The sequence below is a fragment of the Aquarana catesbeiana genome, linkage group LG02 (assembly GCF_042186555.1).
Source record: "Aquarana catesbeiana isolate 2022-GZ linkage group LG02, ASM4218655v1, whole genome shotgun sequence".
Lineage (NCBI taxonomy): Eukaryota > Metazoa > Chordata > Amphibia > Anura > Ranidae > Aquarana > Aquarana catesbeiana.
This window is the reverse complement of record NC_133325.1, coordinates 4405781-4431410: the sequence shown is the minus strand read 5'-3', so window position 1 is coordinate 4431410 and position 25630 is coordinate 4405781. Positions and strand designations below refer to the sequence as shown.

Sequence of the window (25630 nt, the reverse complement as noted above, 5' to 3'; positions counted from 1 at the left end):
ACACCATAACCAGGGCAGGGTAGGGCTTCAACGCTACTACTATGCTACTACTATGCCTCTATCTTGGACCAATTATACAACTTGTGGCACCCATCCTCCAACAAAACTTTGTCAACTATGGAATCCCCACATCCCACAACTTACAATCTGCTGGACACCCTTCTCCTCACCACTGCGGGTTCCCAGTTACCTACAACACCCTCCTCCCCATCATCTAGAACATCATTAAACATAATCAGTGCAGCGGGGGGACAGTTGCAAGCTACAATCTCCCTGCATGGCTTTTTAGACAGCTGCTTCTCCTCCTCTCCCTCCTGCAGCTGTCAGTTGAAATGCCAGGAAGATTGGTGCTTGAAACTGTCCCTCTGCCACACCGATCATCCACCCAATGTCAGCCGTGTCCTTCTCCTCCAGCCCTGTGTTCTCCAAACCCCTGTCCTCCTCCTCCAACTGCTGTGTCCTCCTCCTCGAGCCCCGTGTTCTCTGGCCCCCTGTCCTCCTCCTCCACCCCCTCGTTCCACCACAACCAGCTCCCTCCTCTCTCGGCAGCTGCAGGAGATGTGTCAGGATGGAGAGCGGAGGAAGGAGCCAGTAAATATGTCATTTACAGGCTTTTTCCTTTTCTGAATTGGACATAGAGAACAATTGATAGTGAACACTCTCTATGTCCTGTAATAACTGAGCAGAGTAATCTTTCCATTCATCTTCAATGCAGAGAAAGGGACTGGAGAATCTGTGTCCTCAGCCTCCTTCTCTGTCTCAAGGGGGATGTCAGGGATCTGCAGAAATTCTACATCCAAAAAACACTTAATCAGCCATATCGGCATCAGGAGCTTGATAGCTGCTGGTAATCCAGGACTGATTCATTTTGATAAATGTCAGACGGTTCACGGAGTCTGTGGACAGATGCGTTCTATTATCAGTAACAAAACCTCCAGCAGCACTGAATGCCCATTCGAAAAGCACGCTGGATGCAGGGCTGCCCAACAGCCCAATTGCATACTGGGCAAGTTCTGGACAGTGGTCTATTCTCATGACCCAATAAGTCAGTGGATCTTAGACTGGAAAGCTCTCGATCTCTGTTTTCGCCTCTAGATAATCGTCCACCATGTGATTAAGATGCTGCCAATGGGATGTGGAAGCTGACAGCTCTGGGCGGTGGGTACTAAAAATATTGTGAAATGCATCCTTTAGGCGGCCGCCCTCTCCACCGCTCCTCTCTTGACCAAAAGAAACCTCAAAAATATGTTTTCCATAACACTGTAACCTACCAGAGTTGGGAAAAGCATTAGATAAAATAATTTTTAAGATTTTCTCAAGAGGTTTCATCTTCTGTATTCTTTGTGGGGATGGGATGAGTTCTGAGACTTTCCCCTTGTAATGGCGGTCAAGGACGGTTGCCAACCACGCCTTTATGCCAAGTATTCTTGGGTCCTTTTGCAGGCTTTGAAGCATGAGGGAGCCCATGCACTGCAAAATTGAAATGGCATGAGAAGTAGACTTCTCGGGGTCACTGAGGATTACAGTATCTGTACCTGCCTTCTCCCAGCCACATACTACTCCCAAGGGTCCTGGGGTTGGAAAACCATCTCTTACTGTTTGACATAGGTCTTCCTCTGCTTCAATGCCTCCAAAATGGCCAGAAAACTCCTTTCCTCTCCTCTTGTGTGTTCTGTGGCGTAGGAACAATGGTGTCTGCATAAAGTGGGCCTTGAGAGCAAAGGAAGTCCACCTTTTCCTCCCGCTGCTCTGCATTGCATGCCCTGTCCATAATGCCACATACAGGGATTGTGTGTCACAGAGTCAGAGTCACAACAGGGATTGTGTCACTGATGCATGCATTGTCACGGCTCACCATCCTTGTGGCCTCTTCAAATGGTGAATGCATCCTTTATGTTGCTGGTTTTCAGGGGGAAAAAAAAGCAGAGTCGGCTTGAGCCTGTCATTGTGCTATACTCACACAAGTACTCATTGATGGCCCTCTGCTGCATGTGCAGCCACTGAAGCATTGCCAAAGTCAAGTTCCATCTGGTGGGCATGTCAAAAACCAGGCGCATTATGGGCAGGTGGAATTCCTGCTGAATTTCCCGCTGAATCTCAGCCAACCGAGCACTGGCTGTGTATGTTCACCTGAAATGGCTACAGACTCTTCTGGCCTGCTTCAGCAGATCTTCCAACCCTGGGGACCTATTTAGGAAACCACCAAATTGAGGACATGTGCCAGGCATGGCACATGTGTCAACTTTCCCTTTCTAAGGGCGGACAGGAGGTTTGTGCCATTATCGCACACCACCTTTCCTGGTTCCAGCTGACATGGTGTGAACCACTTCTGAGCCTGCCTGCTCCTGCAGGGCTGCAAGAATCTCTGCTCCAGTGTGGTTCCTGTCCCCTAGACCAGTGTTTCTCAGCATGTCCTCAAGGCACCCCAACAGGTCATGGTTTCAGGCTCTCCGGTATTTTGCACAGGTGATTTGATCAGTTTCACTGCCTTAGTAATTACCACAGCCGCTTCATCTGAGGGAAATCCTGAAAACATGACCTGTTGGGGCACCTTGAGGACTGGAGTTGAGAAACACTGCCCTAGACCCACTAGCTGAAGTACTGCATGGCACCTTTTAGCCTGACTCATTGAATAGCCCTTTGAATGCTTAGGGGGTACTGGTGGTTCATAGGACAATTCAGCAGAGGAGGGCATGGAGGAGAAGGAGGAGGGGGTAGAGCTGACAAATCTTGCATCATCACCTCTAGCTGTATGGAGACATGGTGGCACAACAAGCTGCAGAACTGAGCCCTGCCTTGCATCCTTTGAGTTGCAAGCAGAGTTACTCAGTGTGCTGTGAATGAAATATATCGCCTCTGACCATGACCAAAAGAAAACTAAGTGCAAGAATAGTGTGCACCTAAAGCACCTCACATTATACTGCTTACATTCTCCACACCCCTATCCCATAGATAAAATACAAGTTAGGCTGGGGGCGTGGCTGGTCACAGAGTGAAATGGCTGCTTGATACCTCAGCTCCGCTTAGCCGTGGGACAGATCGCAACCCACAGCACTTCCTGACAGCGTTTCTCCCCTCTGTGACACACCGGAGGGGAGAAGACTCGAGTGGCACTCCAGCGATATGTCTAGAAGGAGACACAATACACTGCACAAGCTGCGCCGCCTCATGGATTTTTTCACCAAGCTGGCCATGCAGCACAGCAAAGATGGTGCCGGAGCAGCGCCCTGTGCCTCCCCTCCAGACACCAGAGGGATACAGGAACAACCTGCCATGCCAGAAGAGATGGACAACTCCTGACACTGACTGCTCTCAGACTTCCCCCGCTGAGGTAAGAGAGCTGCTCAATCTCCAGCCTTTTCCCCTCTCCTCTGCTAAAAAAACAACACTGGGATTCCCCAGCAGAAAAAACCCTGAAGTGACTTACTCTGACTCCCTAGCTTCTCTACCTGCCTCTGACCAACCTGCGTCTGATCATACTCTCAAGCGCATGCTGCTCTCCCTACCAAAAGATATTAGCAACGAGCTCCAGTCTTCTACTCCCATGCTGCACTCTAGAATTGATCATGTAGAAGACCGCACCGATGACTTAGAAAAGCTAATGCCTGAATACACTGCGGCCTACAATGAAATGGCGGATGCCTATGATCAAAACACTGAGGAAATACACCTCCTGCAAGCTAAATTCGCAGACTTGGAGGACGGATTGAGGAGGAATAACATTAAGTTTCGGGTGTGCCAGAGACCATCAACTACTTGCTGGTGTACGTTTTCAAATACACTTTCAGGCAGGCAGTGATCCGCAGTGCAAAAAATATATATACTGTCTCCTACATATATATATATCCACTGCATTCCAGTTAGGGATGAGCTTCGAGTTCGAGTCGAACTCATGTTCGACTCGAACATTAGCTGTTCCCAAGTTCGCCGAACAGCGAACAATTTGGGGTGTTTGGGGCAAATTCGAATGCCGCGGAAGATCCTTTAAAAGTCTATGGGAGAAATCAAAAGTGCTAATTTTAAAGGCTTATATGCAAGTTATTGTCATAAAAAGTGTTTGGGGACCTGGGTCCTGCCCCAGGGGACATGGATCAATGCAAAAAAAAAGTTTTAAAAATGGCCGTTTTTTCAGGAGCAGTGATTTTAATAATGCTTAAAGCCAAACAATAAAAGTGTAATATCCCTTTAAATTTCGTAGCTGGGGGGTGTCTATAGTATGCCTGTAAAGGTGCGCATGTTTCCTGTGTTTAGAACAGTCTGACAGCAAAATGACATTTCGAAGGAAAAAACCCATTTAAAACTACTCGCGGCTATTGCATTGCTGACAATACACATAGAAGTTCATTGATAAAAACAGCATGGGAATTCCCCACAGGGGAACCCCGAACCAAAATTTAAAAAAAAAAAATGATGTGGGGTCCCCCTAAATTCCATACCAGGCCCTTCAGGTCTGGTATGGATATTAAGGGGAACCCCGGCCAAAATGAAAAAAAAAATGAAGTGGGGGTCCCCCTAAATTCCATACCAGACCCTTCAGGTCTGGTATGAATTTTAAGAAGAACCCCGCGCCAAAAAAAAAAACGGCGTGGGGTCCCCCCAAAAATCCATACCAGACCCTTATCCGAGCACGCAACCTGGCAGGCCGCAGGAAAAGAGGGGGGGACGAGAGTGTGCCCCCCCTCCTGAACCGTACCAGGCCACATGCCCTCAACATTGGGAGGGTGCTTTGGGGTAGCCCACCAAAACACCTTGTCCCCATGTTGATGAGGACAAGGGCCTCATCCCCACAACCCTGGCCGGTGGTTGTGGGGGTCTGCGGGCGGGGGGCTTATCAGAATCTGGAAGCCCCCTTTAACAAGGGGACCCCCAGATCCCGCCCCCCCCTGTGTGAAATGGTAAGGGGGTACTTACCCCTACCATTTCACTAAAAAACTGTCAAAATGTTAAAAATGACAACAGACAGTTTTTGACAATTCCTTTATTTAAATGCTTCTTCTTTCTTCTATCTTCCTTCATCTTCTTCTTCTGGTTCTTCTGGCTCTTCTGGTTCTTCCTCCGGTGTTCTCGTCCAGCATCTCCTCCGCGGCATCTTCTATCTTCTTCTCCTTGGGCCGCTCCGCACCCATGGCATGGGGGGAGGCTCCCGCTCTTCTCTTCATCTTCTTCATCTTCTTCTCTTCTTCTTTTCTTCTCTTCTTCTCTTCTTCATCTTCTTGTCCGGGCCGCTCCGCATCCATGCTGGCATGGAGGGAGGCTCCCGCTGTGTGACGGCGTCTCCTCGTCTGATGGTTCTTAAATAACGGGGGGGCGGGGCAACCCAGTGACCCCTGCCTCCTCTGACGCACGGTGACTTGATGGGACTTCCCTGTGACGTCACGAGGAATGCCACAGGAAAGTCCCGTCATGTCCCGTGCGTCAGAGGGGGGCGGGGTCACCGGGTGGCCCCACCCTCCGTTATTTAAGAACTGTCAGACGAGGAGATGCCATCACACAGCGGGAGCCTCCCTCCATGCCAGCATGGGTGCGGAGCGGCCCGGAGAAGAAAATGAAGAAGAGAAGAAGAGAAGAAGAGAAGAAAAGAAGAAGAGAAGAAGATGAAGAGAAGAGCGGGAGCCTCCCCCCATGCCATGGGTGTGTAGCGGCCCGAGGAGAAGAAGATAGAAGACGCCGCGGAGGAGATGCTGGACGAGAACGCCAGAGGAAGAACCAGAAGAACCAGAAGAAGAAGATGAAGGAAGATAGAAGAAAGAAGAAGCATTTAAATAAAGGAATTGTCAAAAACTGTCTCTTGTCATTTTTAACATTTTTGACAGTTTTTTAGTGAAATGGTAGGGGTAAGTACCCCCTTACCATTTCACACAGGGGGGGGCGGGATCTGGGGGTCCCCTAGTTAAAGGGGGCTTCCAGATTCCGATAAGCCCCCCGCCCACAGACCCCCACAACCACCGGCCAGGGTTGTGGGGATGAGGCCCTTGTCCTCATCAACATGGGGACAAGCTGTTTTGGGGGGCTACACCAAAGCACCCTCCCAATGTTGAGGGCATGTGGCCTGGTACGGTTCAGGAGGGGGGGCGCACTCTCGTCCCCCCTCTTTTCCAGTGGCCTGCCAGGTTGCGTGCTCGGATAAGGGTCTGGTATGGATTTTTGGGGGGACCCCACGCCATTTTTTTTGGCGCGGGGTTCCCCTTAAAATCCATACCAGACCATTCAGGTCTGGTATGGATTTTGAGGGGGACCCCCACGCCATTTTTTAAAAAATTTTGGCATGGGGTTCCCTTTAATATCCATACCAGACCTGAAGGGTCTGGTATGGAATTTAGGGGGACCCCCACGTCATTTTTTTTTAAAATTTTGACCGGGGTTCCCCTTAATATCCATACCAGACCTGAAGGGCCTGGTATGGAATTTAGGGGGACCCCCACGTCATTTTTTTTAAAATTTTGGTTCGGGTTCCCCTGTGGGGAATTCCCATGCCGTTTTTATCAATGAACTTCTATGTGTATTGTCGGCAATGCAATAGCTGCGGGTAGTTTTAAATGGGTTTTTTCCTTCGAAATGTCATTTTGCTGTCAGACTGTTCTAAACACAGGAAACATGCGCCCCTTTACAGGCATACTATAGACACCCCCCAGCTACGAAATTTAAAGGGATATTATACTTTTATTGTTTGACTTTAAGCATTATTAAAATCACTGCTCCTGAAAAAACGTCCGTTTTTAAAACTTTTTTTGCATTGATCCATGTCCCCTGGGGCAGGACCCAGGTCCCCAAACACTTTTTATGACAATAACTTGCATATAAGCTTTAAAATTAGCACTTTTGATTATTCATGTTCGTGTCCCATAGACTTTAACGGTGTTGGTGTGTTCGAACAAACTTTTTTCCTGTTCGCATGTTTTGGTGCGAACCGAACAGGGGGGTGTTCGACTCATCCCTAATTCCAGTCTAGCCAAGCCTATATCTGCCTGCAGGCCATTGCTGGTGCACGTTCTCAAATACACTTTCAGACAGGCAGGCAGGCAGGCAAGTGATTCAGTGATCTGCAGTGCATTAAATATATATACAGTCTCCAACATATATATATCCACTGCATTCTAGTCTAGCCAAGCCTATATCTGACAGCAGGCCATTACTAGTGTACATTTTCAAATACACTTTCAGGCTGGCAAGCAGGCAAGTTATTCAGTGATCCGCAGTGCATAAAATATATATACAGTCTCCTAGATATATATCCACTGCATTCTAGTCTAGCCAAGCCTATACCTGACTACAAGCCATTCCTGGTGTACGTTTTCAACGATACTTTCAGGCAGGCAGGCAGGTGATTCAGTGATCTGCAGTGCATAAAAATATATATACAGTCTCCTACATATATATATCCACTGCATTCTAGTCTAGCCAAGCCTATACCTGACTGCAGGCCATTCCTGGTGAAATTTTTTAGTAAACTTCAGGCGGTGTTTTGCTAATCCAATTTTACAGCATGTCTGGAAGGCCACCAAGGAAATACAGATGCTTACAGGCCACTAAAAGATGGCAAACAGGCTCTGTGTCTACAGCCAACATTGCTGGACGTGGACACGGTGCTTCCTCAGCACGTGGCCGTGGGGCATGCTTGTCCTTTTTTTCGACAGCTGGCCATGTTGAGCCACAACATACAGAAGAGTTGGTAAAGTGGATCACAAAGCCGTCCTCATCCTCTGTCACCCAGGCTAAGACAAGTTTGGCTGCCAATGCAGCTGCCAAAGCGGCCTATTCCATCGGCTCAATTTCATCAGTCACTCCTTCCCTAGCCCCGCCATCATGTCCTGAGGAGTCCCCCGAACTGTTCGACCACAGTGTCGGGTACATGCTGTAGGAGGATGCGCAGCATTTTGAAGGCTCCGATGATGGTGCCCAGGTTGATGATGAAGGGAGTAACGTGAGTCCAGAGAGAGGGGGTGCCCAAGAAGGACAAGAAAATGGCCCCCCCAGCTGCAGCATACTGCCAGGTTTTTTCCCGTTGGCGAGGAGGGAGGGGATGATGAGGTCACTGACTCTAATTGGGTGCCTGATAGAAGAGAGGAGGAGGAGGAGGCACATCTCGAATGAGGCAGGATGCCCTCCAGGGGCCAGCTTAAGGACAGCCAACCGACTGCATCACACCGCAGAGTTCCGCATGTGCAGGGCGCTGCTGACTCTGCACGTTTTTTCAAAAGCTCTTTGGTGTGGGCCTTTTTTGAGATGTGTGCAGCAGATCACACAGTTGCTGTTTGCAACATATGTCTGAAGCGTATCAAGTGTGGCCAAAATAGCAGCCGCTTGGGCACCACATGCTTGACCAGTCATATGTCGAGCTCCCATGCACTCCATTAGCAACAGTACTTAAAAGACCCACAACAAAGAACAAGGTGGACCTTTCCTTGCTCCTCATCAACTCGGATCTCCAACCCCACTACATCTTCAGTCCTCTCAGAGACCTGCACTGAAAGGAATGAAGGTGTAGAATTAGTTGTCCCAAGCACTTGCGGACAATCTGCTAGCGGTACACCTAAATCCAATTGTAGCAGGCAAATTTCCCTACCCCAGTTGCTAAACCGTCAAAAGAAATTCAGTCCCAGCCATCCACATGCTCAGCGGCTGAAAGCTAGTTTGGCTAAATTGCTAGCACTCCAACTTTTGCCTTTTCAGCTGGTAGACTCTGCCCCCTTTTGAGAATTTGTGGAATGTGTGGTACCTCAGTGGCAGGTCCCCAAACGCCATTTTTTTTCTCGGAAGGCCATTCCGGCTTTCTACCGGCATGTGGAAGGCAATGTCTTGGCCTCGTTGGACTGGGCGGTCAGCGGTAAGGTGCATATTACCGATGACTCGTGGTCCAGCAGGCATGGACAGGGACGTTACCTTTCTTTTGTGTCGCACTGGGTAACCCTGCTGGCAGCAGGGAAGGATGCAGGACAGAGTGCAGTAATGTTGGAGCTTGTTCTGCCACCACGCCTCCAAAATGCTGGTAGTGGTGACTCTGTCACACCTCTCTACTCCACTCCCTCCTCTTCTTCCTCATCTATGGTTTCTTCCTGTGCAGATTTGACCTCACAACCAGCTGTGCTCAGTAGGCGTTCTAGGGGCTATGCAAGCACTCAGGCAAAAAGATTCCACACGGTGTTTGAGTTGGTCTGCTTAGGGGACAGGAGCCACACTGGGGCAAAGATTATGGCAGCTCTGCAGGGACAGGTTCAGAGGTGGTTGACGCCATGCCAGCTTCAGGCAGGAATGGTGGTTTGCGACGATGGCACCAACCTCCTCTCCGCCCTCCGACAGGGACACGTGACCCATGTTCCCTGTTTGGCTTGCATACTTAATTTGGTGGTGCGGCGGTTCTTGTGCAGGTACCTGGGCTTACAGGATCTCCTGAGGCAGGCCAGGAAAGTCTGTGGGCATTTCCGCCAGTCATATAATGCCAGTGCTTGGCTGGCTGACCTTCTAAAGGAATGCAACCTGCCCAAGAACCGCCTCATCTGTGACATGCCCACTAGGTGAAACTCAACGTTAGCAATGCTGCAGCGGCTGCACACGCAGCAGAGGGCCATCAATGACTACCTGTGCAAGTATGGCACCAGGACAGGGTCAGGGGAGCTTGGCTTTTTTCGCCACGCCAGTGGCTAATGATCAAGGATGCATTTACAGTCCTGTTATCATTTGAGGAGGCCATGAGGATGGTGAGCAGTGACAGTGCATGCATCAGTGATACTGTCCCTCTTGTCTTCCTGTTGGAGCACATGCTGTGTGGAATAATGGACAGGGCACTTGAGGCAGAACAGACAGAGGAACAGGAGGACTTCCTTTACTCAAGGCCCCCTTTATCCTGACAGTATTCCTGCAGGCCTGCCTATCACACAGGAAGAGGAGGAAGATGAGGAGGAGAAAGATTGTGTCAGCATGGAGGTGGAACATGGCACTCAGCATCAGCAGCAGTCTTCAAGGGATCGTTTTCATTCTCCAGAAACCCATGGACTTGTATGTGGCTGGGAGGAGGTGGCTGCAGATCATGTCGTCCTTAGTGACCCAGAGGACTCCGGACCAAATGCTTTAGCAAACCTACGCTACATGGCCTCCCTGATCCTGGTATCAAGGAGAGGGATTAATAGTGGCTGGCAACCCTTCTTGATCCACGTTACAAGGGTAAGGTTGCAGAACTTATCCAGCCTTCACAGAGGGAGCAGAGGATGAAACATCTTTGGGAGGCTTTGCAGAAAGATTTGTGCAGTGCATTTTCAGAGCCTGGGAGGTTGCAATTTTCTGGTTCTCCTGCACAACATGTTGCTGGGGCTTCGGTCAGTCACAGATGAAGCGGTGGAGAAGGTGGCCGCCTGACCCATGCGTTCAGACAAATTTTTAGTCCGCAGCCCCAAGGTCTGATCGGTTCCAGCAACCATCGCCAGCGTCTGATTTACATTGTGCTGGAATACCTTTGGGCAAAATCAGACTTGGAGACCTTTTCAACTGAAAATCCACTGGGTTACTGGGTCTTGAGGATGGTTCACTTGCCAGAGCTTGCACAGTAGGGATGAGCCGAACACCCCCCTGTTCGGTTCGCACCAGAACATGCGAACAGGCAAAAAATTTGTTTGAACACGAGAACACCGTTAAAGTCTATGGGACTCGAATATGAATAATCAAAAGTGCTAATTTTAAAGGCTTACACCAGGAATGGCTTGTAGTCAGGTATAGGCTTGGCTAGACTAGAATGCAGTGGATATATATCTAGGAGACTGTATATATATTTTATGCACTGCGGATCACTGAATAACTTGCCTGCCTGCCAGCCTGAAAGTGTATTTGAAAATGTACACTAGTAATGGCCTGCTGTCAGATATAGGCTTGGCTAGACTAGAATGCAGTGGATATATATATGTTGGAGACTGCATATATATTTAATGCACTGCAGATCACTGAATCACTTGCCTGCCTGCCTGTCTGAAAGTGTATTTGAGAACGTGCACCAGCAATGGCCTGCAGGCAGATATAGGCTTGGCTAGACTGGAATTAGGGATGAGTCGAACACCCCCCTGTTCGGTTCGCACCAAAACATGCGAACAGGAAAAAAGTTTGTTCGAACACACCAACACCGTTAAAGTCTATGGGACACGAACATGAATAATCAAAAGTGCTAATTTTAAAGCTTATATGCAAGTTATTGTCATAAAAAGTGTTTGGGGACCTGGGTCCTGTCCCAGGGGACATGAATCAATGCAAAAAAAGTTTTAAAAAGGGACATTTTTTCGGGAGCAGTGATTTTAATAATGCTTAAAGTGAAACAATAAATACACATAAAAGTTCATTGATAAAAATGGCCCCCTAAATTCCATACCAGGCTCTTCAGGTCTGGTATGGATATTAAGGGGAACCCCGCGCCAAAATGGCGTTGGTCCCCCCCAAAAATACATACCAGACCCTTATCAGAGCATGCAACCTGGCAGGCCACAGGAAAAGAGGGGGGGATGAGAGAGCACCCCCCCTCCTGAACCGTACCAGGCCACATGCCCTCAACATTGGGAGGGTGCTTTGGGATCCCCCTCAAAGCACCTTGTCCCCATGTTGATGGGGACAAGGGCCTCATCCCCACAACCCTTGCCCGGCGGTTGTGGGGGTCTGCGGGTGGGGGGCTTATCGGAATCTGGAAACCCCCTTTAACAAGGGGACCCCCAGATCCCGGCCCCCCTGTGTGAAATGGTAAGGGGGTACAAAAGTACCCCTACCATTTCACAAAAAAAGTGTCAAAAATGTTAAAAATGACAAGAGACAGTTTTTGACAATTCCTTTATTTAAAGTTTTCTTCTTTCCATCTTCTTTCTCCTATCTTCTTTCTTCTATCTTCCTTCGGTTTCTTCCTCCACCTTCTTCTTTCTCTGGTTCTTCCTCCGATCCTCTGCTTCTTGCTCCGGTGTTCTCGTCCGGCATCTTCCTTCGTGGTGTCTTCTTCCCTTCTTCGTTCTCGGGCCACTCCGCATCCATGATGGGAGGCTCCCACTGTGTGATGCTTCTCGTCTTCTGACACTTCTTAAATAATGGAGGGCAGGGCCACCCGATGACCCCACCCCATCTGACGCACGGGGACTTGACGGGGACCTCCCCTATGGGGTTCCCTGTGACATCAGAGGGGGGGCGTGGTCACCCGTTACGTAACCGGGTGACCCCACCCCCTCTGACATCAGGGGGAACCCCATAGGGAAGTTATTTAGGAAGTGTCAGAAGACGAGAAGTGTCACACAGCGAGAGCCTCCCATCATGGATGCGGAGCGGCCCGAGAACTAAGAAGGGAAGAAGACGCCGTGGAGGAAGATGCCGGACGAGAACACTGGAGCAAGAAGCAGAGGATCAGAGGAAGAACCAGAGGAAGAAGAAGATGGAGGAAGAAACTGAAGGAAGACAGAAGAGAGAAGATAGAAGAAAGAAGATGGAAAGAAGAAGACTTTAAATAAAGGAATTGTCAAAAACTGTCTCTTGTCATTTTTAACATTTTTGACACTTTTTTTGTGAAATGGTCGGACCCCCTTACCATTTCACACAGGGGAGGGTGGGATCTGGGGGTCTCCTTGTTAAAGGGGGCTTCCAGATTCCTATAAGTCCCCCGCCCGCAGACCCCCACAACCACCGGGCAAGGGATGTGGGGATGAGGCCCTTATCCTCATCAACATGGGGACAAGGTGCTTTGGGGGAGACCCCAAAGCACCCTCCCAATGTTGATGGCATGTGGCCTGGTACGGTTCAGGAGGGAGGGGGCTCTCTCATTCCCCCTCTTTTCCTGCAGCCTGCCGGGTTGCATGCTCGGATAAGTGTCTGGTATGAATTTTTGAGGGACCCCATGCCATTTAAAAAAAAAAAATGGCACAGGGTTCCCCTTAAAATCCATACCAGACCCTTCAGGTCTGGTATGGATTTTGAGGGGCACCCCCATGCCATTTTTTTAAAAATTTTGTTGCGGGGTTCCCCTTAACCACTTCAGCCCCGGACCATTATGCTGCCTAAGGACCAGAGGTCTTTTTCCAATTTGGCACTGCGTCACTTTAACTGCTAATTGCGCGGTCATGCAATGCTGTACCCAAACTAAATTTGCGTCCTTTTCTTCCCACAAATAGAGCTTTCTTTTGATGGTATTTGATCACCTCTGCCGTTTTTATTTTTTGCGCTATAAACGGAAAAAGACCGAAAATTTTGAAAAAAAATTATATTTTCTACTTTTTGTTATAAAAAAAATCCAATAAACTCAATTTTAGTCATACATTTAGGCCTTTGGTAAAAAAAATGTCAATAAGCGTATATTTATTGGTTTGCTCAAAAGTTATAGCGTCTCAAAATAGGGTACAATTTCTGGAATTTACACAGCTTTTAGTTTATGACTGCCTATGTCATTTCTTGAGGTGCTAAAATGGCAGGGCAGTACAAACCCCCCCAAATGACCCCATTTTGGAAAGTAGACACTCCAAGGAAATTGCTGAGAGTCATGTTGAACCCATTGAATATTTTTTTTTTGTCCCAAGTGATTGAATAATGACAAAAAAAAAAATATTTACAAAAAGTTGCCACTAAATGATATATTGCTCACACAGGCCATGGGCCTATGTGGAATTGCACCCCAAAATACATTCAGCTGCTTCTCCTGAGTATAGGGATACCACATGTGTGGGACTTTTTGGGATCCTAGCTACGTACGGGGCCCCGAAATCCAATCACCGCCTTCAGGATTTCTAAGGGTGTAAATTTTTTATTTCACTCTTCACTGCCTATCACAGTTTCGGAGGCCATGGAATGCCCAGGTGGCACAACCCCCCCCAAATGACCCCATTTTGGAAAGTAGACACCCCAAGCTATTTGCTGAGAGGCATGTTGAGTCCATGGAATATTTTATATTTTGACACAAGTTGAGGGAAAGTGACACTTTTTTTTTTTTTTTGCACAAAGTTGTCACTAAATGATATATTGCTCACACAGGCCATGGGCATATGTGGAATTGCACCCTAAAATACATTTAGCTGCTTCTCCTGAGTATGGGGATACCACATGTGTGGGACTTTTTGGGAGCCTAGCCGCGTACAGGGCCCCGAAAACCAAGCACCGCCTTCAGGATTTCTAAAGGTGTAAATTTTTGATTTCACTCTTCACTGCCTATCACAGTTTTGGAGGCCATGGAATGCCCAGGTGGCACAAAACCCCCCCAAATGACCCCATTTTGCAAAGTAGACACCCCAAGCTATTTGCTGAGAGGCATGGTGAGTATTTTGCAGCTCTCATTTGTTTTTAAAAATGAAGAAAGACAAGGAAAAACATTTTTTTTTCTTTTTTCAATTTTCAAAACTTTGTGACAAAAAGTGAGGTCTGCAAAATACTCACTATACCTCTCAGCAAATAGGTTGGGGTGTCTACTTTCCAAAATGGGGTCATTTGGGGGGGGTTTGTGCCACCTGGGCATTCCATGGCCTCCGAAACTGTGATAGGCAGTGAAGAGTGAAATCAAAAATTCACGCCCTTAGAAAGCCTGAAGGTGGTGCTTGGTTTTCGGGGTCCCGTACGCGGCTAGGCTCCCAAAAAGTCTCACACATGTGGTATCCCCGTACTCAGGAGAAGCAGCAGAATGTATTTTGGGGTGTAATTTCACATATTCCCATGGCATGTTTGAGCAATATATCATTTAGTGACAACTTTGTGCAAAAAAAAAAAAAAAAAATTTTTCCCGCAACTTGTGTCACAATATAAAATATTCCATGGATTCGACATGCCTCTCAGCAAATAGCTTGGGGTGTCTACTTTCCAGAATGGGGTCATTTGGGGGGGTTTTGAACTGTCCTGGCATTTTATGCACAACATTTAGAAGCTTATGTCACACATCACCCACTCTTCTAACCACTTGAAGACAAAGCCCTTTCTGACACTTATTGTTTACATGAAAAAGTTTTTTTTTTTGCAAGAAAATTACTTTGAACCCCCAAACATTATATATTTTTTTTAAAGCAAATGCCCTACAGATTAAAATGGTGGGTGTTTCATTTTTTTTTTTTTCACACAGTATTTGCGCAGCGATTTTTCAAACGCATTTTTGGGGGAAAAAACACACTTTTTTAAATTTTAATGCACTAAAACACACTATATTGCCCAAATATTTGATGAAGTAAAAAAGATGATCTTAGGCCGAGTACATGGATACCAAACATGACATGCTTTACAATTGCGCACAAACGTGCAGTGGCAACAAAATACATACATTTTTAAAAGCCTTTAAAAGCCTTTACAGGTTACCACTTTAGATTTACAGAGGAGGTCTACTGCAAATATTACTGCCCTCGATCTGACCCTCGCGGTGATACCTCACATGCATGGTGCAAATGCTGTTTACATTTGACGACAGACCGCCGCTTGCGTTCGCCTTAGCGCGAGAGCAGGGGGCGACAGGGGTGCTTTTTTTTTTTTTTTTTTATTTATTATTTTTTTGCTTTTTTATCTTATTTTTAAACTGTTCCTTTCATTTTTTTTTTTTTAGTCATTTTTATTGTTATCTCAGGGAATGTAAATATCCCCTATCATAGCAATAGGTAGTGACAGGTAATCTTTTTTGAAAAAATTGGGGTCTATTAGACCCTAGATCTCTCCTCTGCCCTCAACGCATCTGACCACACCAAGATCGGTGTGATAAAATGCTTTCCCAATTTCCCAATGGCGCTGTTTACATCTGGCGAAATCTAAGTCATGAAATGCTCGTAGCTTCCGGTTTCTTAGGCCATAGAGATGTTTGGAGCCACTCTGGTCTCTGATCAGCTCTATGGTCAGCTGGCTGAATCACCGGCTGCATTTTCAGGTTCCCTGTTGAGACAGGAGAGCCAGAGAAAAACACGGAAGATTGTGGGGGTGTATTCCCTCCCACGGCTTGTAAAAGCAGTCTAGAGGTTAATTAGCCACTAGGATTGCTTTTACATGAAAGCCGACCGCTGGCTGAAAAGAATGATACCAAGATGATACCTAAACCTGCAGGCATCATTCTGGTATAACCACTCAAAGTCGTGAATGGCGTACCTGAAGACAAAAAAATGGTTAACAATAAAACACAGGAAACAGTAAAGTATAAAAAAATTGCATACCTGAAAAGCAAACATGATAAAACATAATAACAATAAAACATTGCAGAATAGAATACAGTAAAAAAGAGCAGAACAATAGAGAGAGAATAGAGAGAGAGAACAATAAAACGACAACTATTTTTTAAATTTTATTTTTTTTACACTTTTTTTGTAACTGTAACTTTTATAACTGTAACCGGTTGCAGGTTCGGGTCTCTCAAAATGTGATGGCATCTTGGGAGACCCTGTGAAAGTGTGCCTAGTATGTGCAATGCTGTACCCTACGCTAATACTCAACTAGTGAATGGTAGCGTTCAAAACATTCACCAATGTAAAGACCAGGATTGTCAGGACAGGAGGGACAATAATAGTGGGTGTCACGCCTATATCCGTGCTTGCTGCAGACACAACATCTTTTTTGGGGGGGTTCGTTGGGTAGGGGTACTCAGGAGAACATAAAGAAAATGCCTCTCATGCAGCTGACTGCAGAAGTGGTGGGTTCCCAATTAGGATTGGCGAATGCAGCAGGAAGGGCACTATGGGCACGACGGGCCTGTCTTTGTCTTCTTGGTGGCAGCGGGACACTACTTGTGCTTGCCACCTCACCAGCTTGAACTGCACTTATGGGACTCGCCACGTCACCAAGTGTTACTGCAGTGCTGGTTTGACTACGACCGGGGTGTACTAGGCCGCTGGTGCTTGCCAGTTCACCAAAACGCTACCACAAAATCTGTTAGCGATCACAGGGATCAGGCCTGACTCTGCGAACGCTGCAGTTATGCGTTTAGTGTTTTGTAAGTGTCAGTGATCGATCAATACTGCACTTGGGTGGGCTGGGCTGGGCCGGGCAGAGGGGCAAAACGCAGGTGCTAGCAGGTATCTGGGCTGATCCCGCTAACACTGCGTTTTTGGGAACCCTAAACTGCTGGGGACGCTAGTATAGATCTGATCGGATCAGATATTGATCCGATCAGATACTATACCACTAAGGGAGGTGTACGGTGCGTGCGTGGGTGTTAGCGGTACTGGCGCTAACCTGACGCTGCCTGGGGCTGGTGCTTGCCAGTTCACCAAAATGCTACCAAAAAAACTGTTAGCGATCGCAGGGATCAGGCCTGACTCTGTGAACGCTGCAGTTATGTGTTCAGTGTTTTGTAAGTGACAGTGATCGATCGATACTGCACTTGGGTGGGCTGGGCTGGGCCGGGCGGAGGGGAAAACGCAGGTGCTAGCAGGTATCTGGGCTGATCCCGCTAACACTGCATTTTTGGGAACCCTAAACTGCTGGGGACGCTAGTATAGATCTGATCAGATCAGATATTGCTGGGACTGTGACGTTTTAGGGGGCGTGGTCAACATCACCCAGTGACCACGCCCCCTAAAACGTCACAGTCCCAGCATGCCCAGGGACTGTGACATCATTAGGGGGCAGGGTCTCCGCCTATATAAGTCACAACGCAGCCCTCGGAGAGCAGTCCAGCCGGAGAGAGCGTTGTGTCAACATCTGGGGAAGAGAAGAGAAGAGAAGAGAAGAGAAGAGAAGAGAAGAGAAGAGAAGAGAAGAGAAGAGAAGAGAAGAGAAGAAGCCCAGAAGCCCAGAAGCCCAGAAGTCCGGACCTCTGCTGGCAAGAGATCTACCTGAAGAGAGTGGAGGAGCCGGCCGAAGAACTGGAACACCGGGAGAAGAGAGCGGAGAAGAACCAACCGGACGCCGGGAGAAGATGAAGCGGAGGGACCCCCGAAGCCGGAAGAAGACCCCTGAAGCCGGAGGAAGACCCCCCCCGGAGCTGTTTAATAAAATATTTTAAAAATCTGTGTAGTGTGTTTTATTACTTACACTTTTTCCCTAGGTGAATGGGTAGGGGTACCATGTACCCCATACTCATTCACATAGGGTGGGGGGCCGGGATCTGGGGGCCCCCTTATTAAAGGGGGCTCCCAGATTCCGATAAGCCCCCCACCCGCAGACCCCAACAACCAACGGCCAGGGTTGTCGGGAAGAGGCCCTTGTCCTCATCAACATGGGGACAAGGTGCTTTGGGGTGGGGGGGCCCCGCAGGGCGCCCCCCTCCCCCAAAGCACCCACCCCCCATGTTGAGGGCATGCGGCCTGGTACGGTTCAGGAGGGGGGGGGGCGCTCGCTCGTCCCCACCCCCTTTCCTGACCGGCCAGGCTGCGACCTCGGATCGGGGTTTGGTATGGATTTTAGGGGGGACCCCACGCCGTTTTTTCGGCGTAGGGGCTTCCCTTTAAAATCCATATCAGACCTAAGGGCCTGGTATGCCCCGCGCTCTCCGCAATAGGAAAATTTGTTTTTCCTATTGCAGCGAGCGTGAGATGCAATACCCTGCCCTCGTGTTGTATCTGGTCCGTCGGACCAGCATACACACGAGCGGGCTTTCCGTCGGACCAGCACACACACGAGCGGACTTTCCGCCCGAAACTGAGTCCGACGGAAAGATTTAAAACATGTTTCAAATCTAGGTCCGGCGGGCTTTTGGGAAGAAGTCCGCCGGAAAAGTCCGCCGGACCAAGTATGCCGGAAAGTCCGACCGTGTGTACGCGGCATTATGCTCGGTTTGAACTTCAGAAAGTTGTCTTCACCAAGTTTAGATGCCTAAATGCATTGAGTTGCTGCCATGTGATTGGCTGTTTGTGTTACCAAGTAATTGAACAGGTGTACTTAATAAAATGGCCAGTGGGTGTATATTATGTATAATGTCCAACAATATACAATTCTTTTATTTGATATCCAGTATATTGTGTTCATTCATTTGTCACACTTTTCTATACCGTGTACTGCAATACAAATAGTGATTTTGTTCAATAAAAAGGAGAGAAATCAGCAGTATTGGGACTTTAAATGAGGATAGTGGGGCCATTCATACCCCTCCTCCATCCCGGTTCAATATTAAAAACTAAAAAAGAAAAAGGATGTGGGACTTTGAGTGAGGCACACGGGAGCAGAAGTCAAACTAGAATAAAGTTTCAATTTTTTAATATGAAGTAATACATAAATTCATAAGTTTACATTTGTAGGCACATAGCTCAATAAATATAATTTGTATTCAGTCATAAAATACATTCCAACAAGGACTTCTATGTAAACATATGAGGATATGAATAAAAAATGCATAACAATAAATATGTGGCACGCAGTGTCACTAGAAAAAAGTGGCAGAGACAAAATGCAATAACAATGGAAGGTCCATACATAGCTAATAATGGTGTATGAATAACGGTAGTTGTAAGCTCTATGCCGTTTCGGGACCTTATAGCCACTCATCAGGAGCATAACCGTATTAATCACCTATAAATGAGGGGAAATTAGCAATATTTAGAGTGGTTTAAAGGACGAGTGGGCAAATGTAAAACATAAAATTCCACATTCTTCCACAAAGACCATGAACTTACAAATGCGTCCATGCAAAGGCGGCGCAGCCCTGAATGCAGAGCCCACCCACAATGCCAAGGTCCGAAGCTGAGGGAGCGTGTCCAGGCAGCAGACCCGGCAACGAGAAACCCCCAGATTGGGTCAGAGTGTGACGGGGTGACCTCAGTGGAAGGGGGAAAAAAAAGGACCTGAAAAGCAAAAACACGAAGTGAATAGGTAAGAATAGTGTGAAAAAAATGAAGGGAAAATATGAAGCAGTGAAAATGGGTTGGAGTAAAAAACGAATAAAAGAAAGTGTCTAGTGACACTGCGTGCCACATATTTACTGTTATGCATTTTTTATTCATATCCTCATATGTTTACATAGAAGTCCTTGTTGGAATGTATTTTATGACTGAATACAAATTATATTTATTGAGCTATGTGCCTACAAATGTAAACTGAATTTATGTATTACTTCATATTAAAAAATTGAAACTTTATTCTAGTTTGACTTCTGCTCCCGTGTGCCTCACTCAAAGTCCCACATCCTTTTTCTTTTTTAGTTTGTGATTTTGTTCAGTTGGATGTATTTATGGGTTCCCGATAGTTATCAATAGAGTCGCTTATATAAAAAAAAAAGTTTCTGCTTTCTTACATAGGATGATACCCGGGGTTACCATTTTAGAAGGAAGTATACTTTGCCAGTTCCCCACTATTTCTAAGTTCATAAACGTATTTGTCTCCCAAAATGACCCCATTCATGAACAGGTACATTGGCTAGTATCGGTATAAAAAAGGGAGAAAGGCTGGTGCCATGGAAGTTGGCTAAAACATGCAGGTTTAAAAAATCAATGCATTTCAGCCATCAGGCCCTAATCATGATTAAGGCCTGATGGCAGAAACGCGTTGGCATTTTAGACTGTTGTTCACCTGCATTAATAAAACAATGTCTTAGCCGACTTCCATGGCACCAGCCTTCCTCCCTTTTTTGCAGGGATTGTACATGGAGGTTTGCAGAGATTTCCCAGGCTGTGTGCCGTGTTCTTGAGGCTCACCAGGCATTACACAGGAGGTAGTAACTCGGATGTACCTGTTCCATTGACTGGTATATCTTAAAATAAGACTAGAAATTCCTTATGAATCCAAAATATGAACATCCTCAGCAAATGATAGGAAGAGAAAACAATCCAGTGATTCCTTACTTTGCCTTTTTTCCAGTAGACGGGGTCACTCATATTGATAAATGTTTCAGGGATGTAATCTGGGCCTTTTATAATGGAAATTGTTCTAGACAAAGAAAATGAAGCATTAAAAAAATGAAAGTTGTATAAATTAAGATTGGATGGAACTTCTCTTCTATCGTTAAAGTAGATATCACCACCGTATGGGTTCTCGTAATAAACATGTCTCACATATTTGTGCAGCTTTCCATGGAAGACATAAAGACACAGTTATACACAGTATATACAGATATAAGATAACAAAAAAAGACAGTCACTTCCAGCACTAAGGGGTTTTCTAAAGTGAAGGGCAACAGGGACATCGGTAGCTCAGGACTGGGTGGATGCTGCCTTCCTCAGATGGGGAGATCCAATAGATACTAAATGTAACGAAACGTCCCACACTCCGCTTGAGTACTTTTAGCCTATATCACTTCCTCCCAGCCTGAATATGGATATCAGATATTCCAACCGCTAACAACCACAAAACAAGGCAATACTCGTTTGGTTGCTGAACATGAACTGTTTTATTGAAAAACACAGGTACACAGGTAATACTCTGGACAATCCCCCCCCCTTTGCATTCCGGGTGGGGTAGACTGTCCAATCAGAAGTAAGAGCTGTTGGAGGAATTCGCCCCCACCAATCTCACAGCTAATCTACATAGACATCCCATAATATCCAAGGCAGACAGATGCAATAGAACTTTGGAATACAGCCACACCCCAAACGACCCCGCAAAGAGTACACAACAAAATGAGACAATATACAATATATATATATATACAACATTCCAGTGTGGCTAAACAGTGAGTACAATTAGTACAGATCAGACTGGATTTCTCGGTCACCCTGTACCCCTATTAGAGACACAGGGTGACTTAGACAAAGGAGGTGCATGGGGAGCTGAAACAAGGTTTTCCTAACCACCCCAAGGGATTCTGGGTTCCACGGGCCCCCCGCCCAAACTGACTCCGTCACACTGAAAAAAGAAAAAAATGGAAGACGCGCACACCTAGTGCATTACCAATGACGTTTAATAATAAAATTTATAAAAAGTGGGTACTCACAAACAGCAACTGGGGCTTTTTCAGGGGCGCACCCTCTTCCTCAGAGCTGCACGTGTTAGCTTATACCCTGTGATGGTATATGGCACATGGTCTGTTACTGTGTGTTTTTATGACACAATCCAGTTGCTGTTTGTGAGTACCCACTTTTTATGAATTCTATTATTAAATGTCATTGGTGATGCACTAGGTGTGCGCACCTTCCATTTAATTTTTTTTATATATATACAGATATAAGAGTTCTGAAATTAAAGGTTGCGTAAAAAAATTAAAAAAAGTGATAGAGTTGGATTCAAGTTACTAGGAGGTCATTCTATAAATATAAATTAGAATGACTGAATCAGAAGAATCCCATCCATCCAAGAGAAACAGAAGTATCTGGCAGCTGCACATGGAATACATGACCCATTTCTGCCATGGCATCATGACCTATAGGAGATTACATTGTCATACTTCCACATAACGAGCCCGTGGCTCTCCATTTTACCCTTTCATATTCTCACAACTCGTCGTTCTTAACCACATCCTGCCCAGCCTATAGCACAATGATGACCGGGCGGTGGTTTTATTATCCTGACTGGGCGTCATATGCCATCCAGCAGGATGATCGGTGGTGCGGTGTGTCACTCCGACATACTGGATTTCCGATCTTGGTAAAGAGCCTATGATGTAGGCTCTTTACCATGTGATCAGCTGTGTCCAATCACAGCTGGTCACATCGTAACCAGGAAGTGCCGGTTATTGGCTTTTCCTCAATTCGCACTGACAAGGCTGGTGACAAGGCTGGTGACAAGGCTTGTGACAAGGCCGGTGACAAGGCCGGTGACAAGGCTTGTGACAAGGCCGGTGACAAGGCCGGTGACAAGGCCGGTGACAAGGCTGGTGAGTGTATATTCACCCTTTTAACAATCTGGATAGGTAATATTACTTTGTATTAGTAAAATAATAAATTGACACATTTTATCCCTAACATCATGTTGTATTCTTCCTTAAAATGCCACATATAAAGGCCTGCTTGTCTATAAACTATTGCATATATTTAAATTGCTATCATACAGAACAATGTGGTGGGATATATGGACAATGTGTTCAGGGGACCCGGGTACCTGCTGAGCAAGAGGACCAGCTGTACTGCCTTATTGCAGATACTGATTCTCTAGTTCTTCCCCCTGCAGTGCAGCCGGGGGGGGGGGGAGGGGAAAAGGATGGTTGGAGAAGAGGATCAGTGTCTGCAATAAGGCAGTACTGTCGGCCCTCCTGTACACGGCCCAGTCATCATCAGTTCAAAAGGAAGTCCTGGGCACCTGACAAGCAAGAGGACCAGCTGTACTGCCTTATTGCAGATACTGATCCTCTGGTTCCTCCCCCTGCAGTGCAGCTGGAGGGTGGTGGAGGAGGGAAAGAGGATGAGTGGAGAAGAGGATCGATGTCTGCAATAAGGCAGTACAGCCAGCCCTCCTGCTTAGCGGGTGCCCGGGTCCCCCTTTTGAATTGATGGCATATTTACTGGCCCCTTCCCCTGCTCTTCATCCCGAAACCTTCCCCTGTGTGCCTGTAGCACACTAGGGGATATTTACCAGCCCTTTCCTTTCCTGAATGAACACAGTGAGTGATCAGAACTCATCGCTCCTGTGTCTATTCATCATTGAAGCCTGGAAAACTGTGTTTACTATGCTTCAGTTTGTGAATGACCTGGAACCCTCAGAGTGCTTCCTATTCATTCATCTGTGCAGCTGAGGCTACAGGGGAAGGGACTGAAGAATGTATGTCCAAATGTGAGACATCAGAGGTCTGTTTAGACCCCTGATATATCACCCCCTCCCCCCCCCACACACACACACACATGCACAAACACACACAAACACACACACACACAGGGCAGTTTAAATAAATAAATAAAAAACATAACAGTAAAAAAAAAAGAAAATTCTGAAAAATAATAAAAAAAAAATGAAAGACTTGTTCCCATGTGTTTTGCACTCTATAATTTCTGCCATGGCTGTGAAGCATCGAGGCCATTTCATGAGTGCACCCCTAGCCATTGCTAAAGGGGATAGTGGTTGGTGGGCGGTAAAAGCGCAGCTCATCCATGGGGTTTTTACTGCACTTTCCCAACCTCACATGTGAGTGAGCCCTAATAACTTATTTACACAGGTACTCTGGCCGTGTAAATGAGTGGATTGTTCATGCAGCTGGAGCCGCCTGTTAGCCCCCATTCACACACCGGTGTGACTTGTCATGCGATTTGATAGGTCCAAATCTCATGACAAGTGGCACCCCATTGTCACCAATGGAACTGTTCGCTGCTGCGCTAATTTGAAAGAAAAGGTTCCTGTACTATTTTTTGCAATTTCAGGTGTTAATTGCATACACATCTGTGCATGAAGTCGCACAGATGTCAGCCAAGTCGCACCTGAAGTCGAACTGACCTGCGGCTTTGAAACTGTGCAACTTCAAGTGAAGCTGCACAATTTCAAAGTTGGACTTGGTGTGAAGTTGGGCTCACTCTAATGCCTCGTTCACGACTGGGATCTCCCCCCACGCTCTGGAGATCATTATTCCAGAGACCTGTTCTGCCATCATTCAAGTCCTGCAGAAGGACTATATTTGGGTAAGTTTTTTCCTTTAACATCACATTCTATGTATTTAATGTTTGCTAATGTATTGTATTTCTTTCATCATTCCATAATTACCATGATTGTAATATGCTGTGAATGTCCTCTTTGTCCTCTTGCATGCTGTAAGCTTTTAATGCTCCTTTTTTGTCCTTCACTAACCTCCCCAGCATGCTATCCTGGGCCCATACACACCTAGCCTAGTAACTTAACAATGTATTTTGTCAGCTACATTTTAGTGCTTACCCTAAACACCCCATACACACCCCATGTTGTCCTTAAATTCAGGCAGAGTGCAAGAGGCTATTTTTTGAGGGCCCAAACTAATTTGGAACCCTCCCTCCCCCAACCGCTACCAATACTCTATCTGCTGACTTTGCCAAACCCATACACACTATACCTACCTCTATTGTGGTCATATTTATGGATGAATTCACCAAAGCATGTAGTGTAAGGCCTGCCTGAATACTTTCAAATGGTTCTGTTCAAAGTTTTGATCTCCTATTATCTTGATATGTAATTTATGAATGTAAAATTGTGCTTCAATTTAGACAGTGTGTATCCATATTTTTGGATTATGACACTTCTTACCTGTCCAGTGGGCTGCCAATAGTGTAAGTAAGGAGGGGCTGGCCAAAGTAACACACATTATTTATGCATTCAGCTCTCAATGAAGTGGAGAGGGTTACCTGTCCAAACCCCCCCAAATAACATTTTTCCAATGGGCCACCAGAGGGGTGTGTAATCTGATAAGTGGACCTTATACTTTTGTCTCTAATTACTCATTTCAATAAATGTTATACTTATGTTGGCCAAGAATGTTTGTGTCTAATCTGCTTGCAATGTTATGTGCAAAAGTACTAATTTTCTTTTTTCTTGTTTGAATCCAGTTTCCTTCCAACCCACAGGAATGGCAGACTGTGGCTTCCCAGTTTCACCACCAGTGGGATTTTCCCAATTGTTGTGGTGCAATAGATGGGAAGTATGTGAGGATTGTCCCACCACCCAACTTGGGCTCTTATTACTACAACTACAAGGGCTTTTGTAGTATTGTCATGTTGGCGGTGGTGTCAGCCAATTATGAGATTATATACCTGGACGTTGGGAAGAACGGCAGAATCTCTGACGGAGGAGTGATAGCCCAGACAGAGTTCTACTGGTGGCTACAAAATGGTACCTTGCGGTTGCCACCTCCTGAGGAGAATGTGGAGGGCCTCAACTTTGTTTTTGTAGCAGATGAAGCCTTTGTTCTGAGGGAACAGCTCAT

The 25630-nt window shown here is 46.5% G+C and overlaps 1 protein-coding gene across 1 annotated transcript in view; it reads right to left on the bottom strand.

The window, feature by feature from the left end:
- LOC141129567 (vomeronasal type-2 receptor 26-like) overlaps positions 1-25630 on the bottom strand; it is a 124238-nt gene that overhangs the window by 17187 nt on the left and 81421 nt on the right. The window contains exon 2 of the mRNA XM_073617663.1: positions 20664-20885. Coding sequence (XP_073473764.1) covers positions 20664-20885 — 222 coding nt within the window. The remainder of the gene's footprint in view (positions 1-20663; positions 20886-25630) is intronic.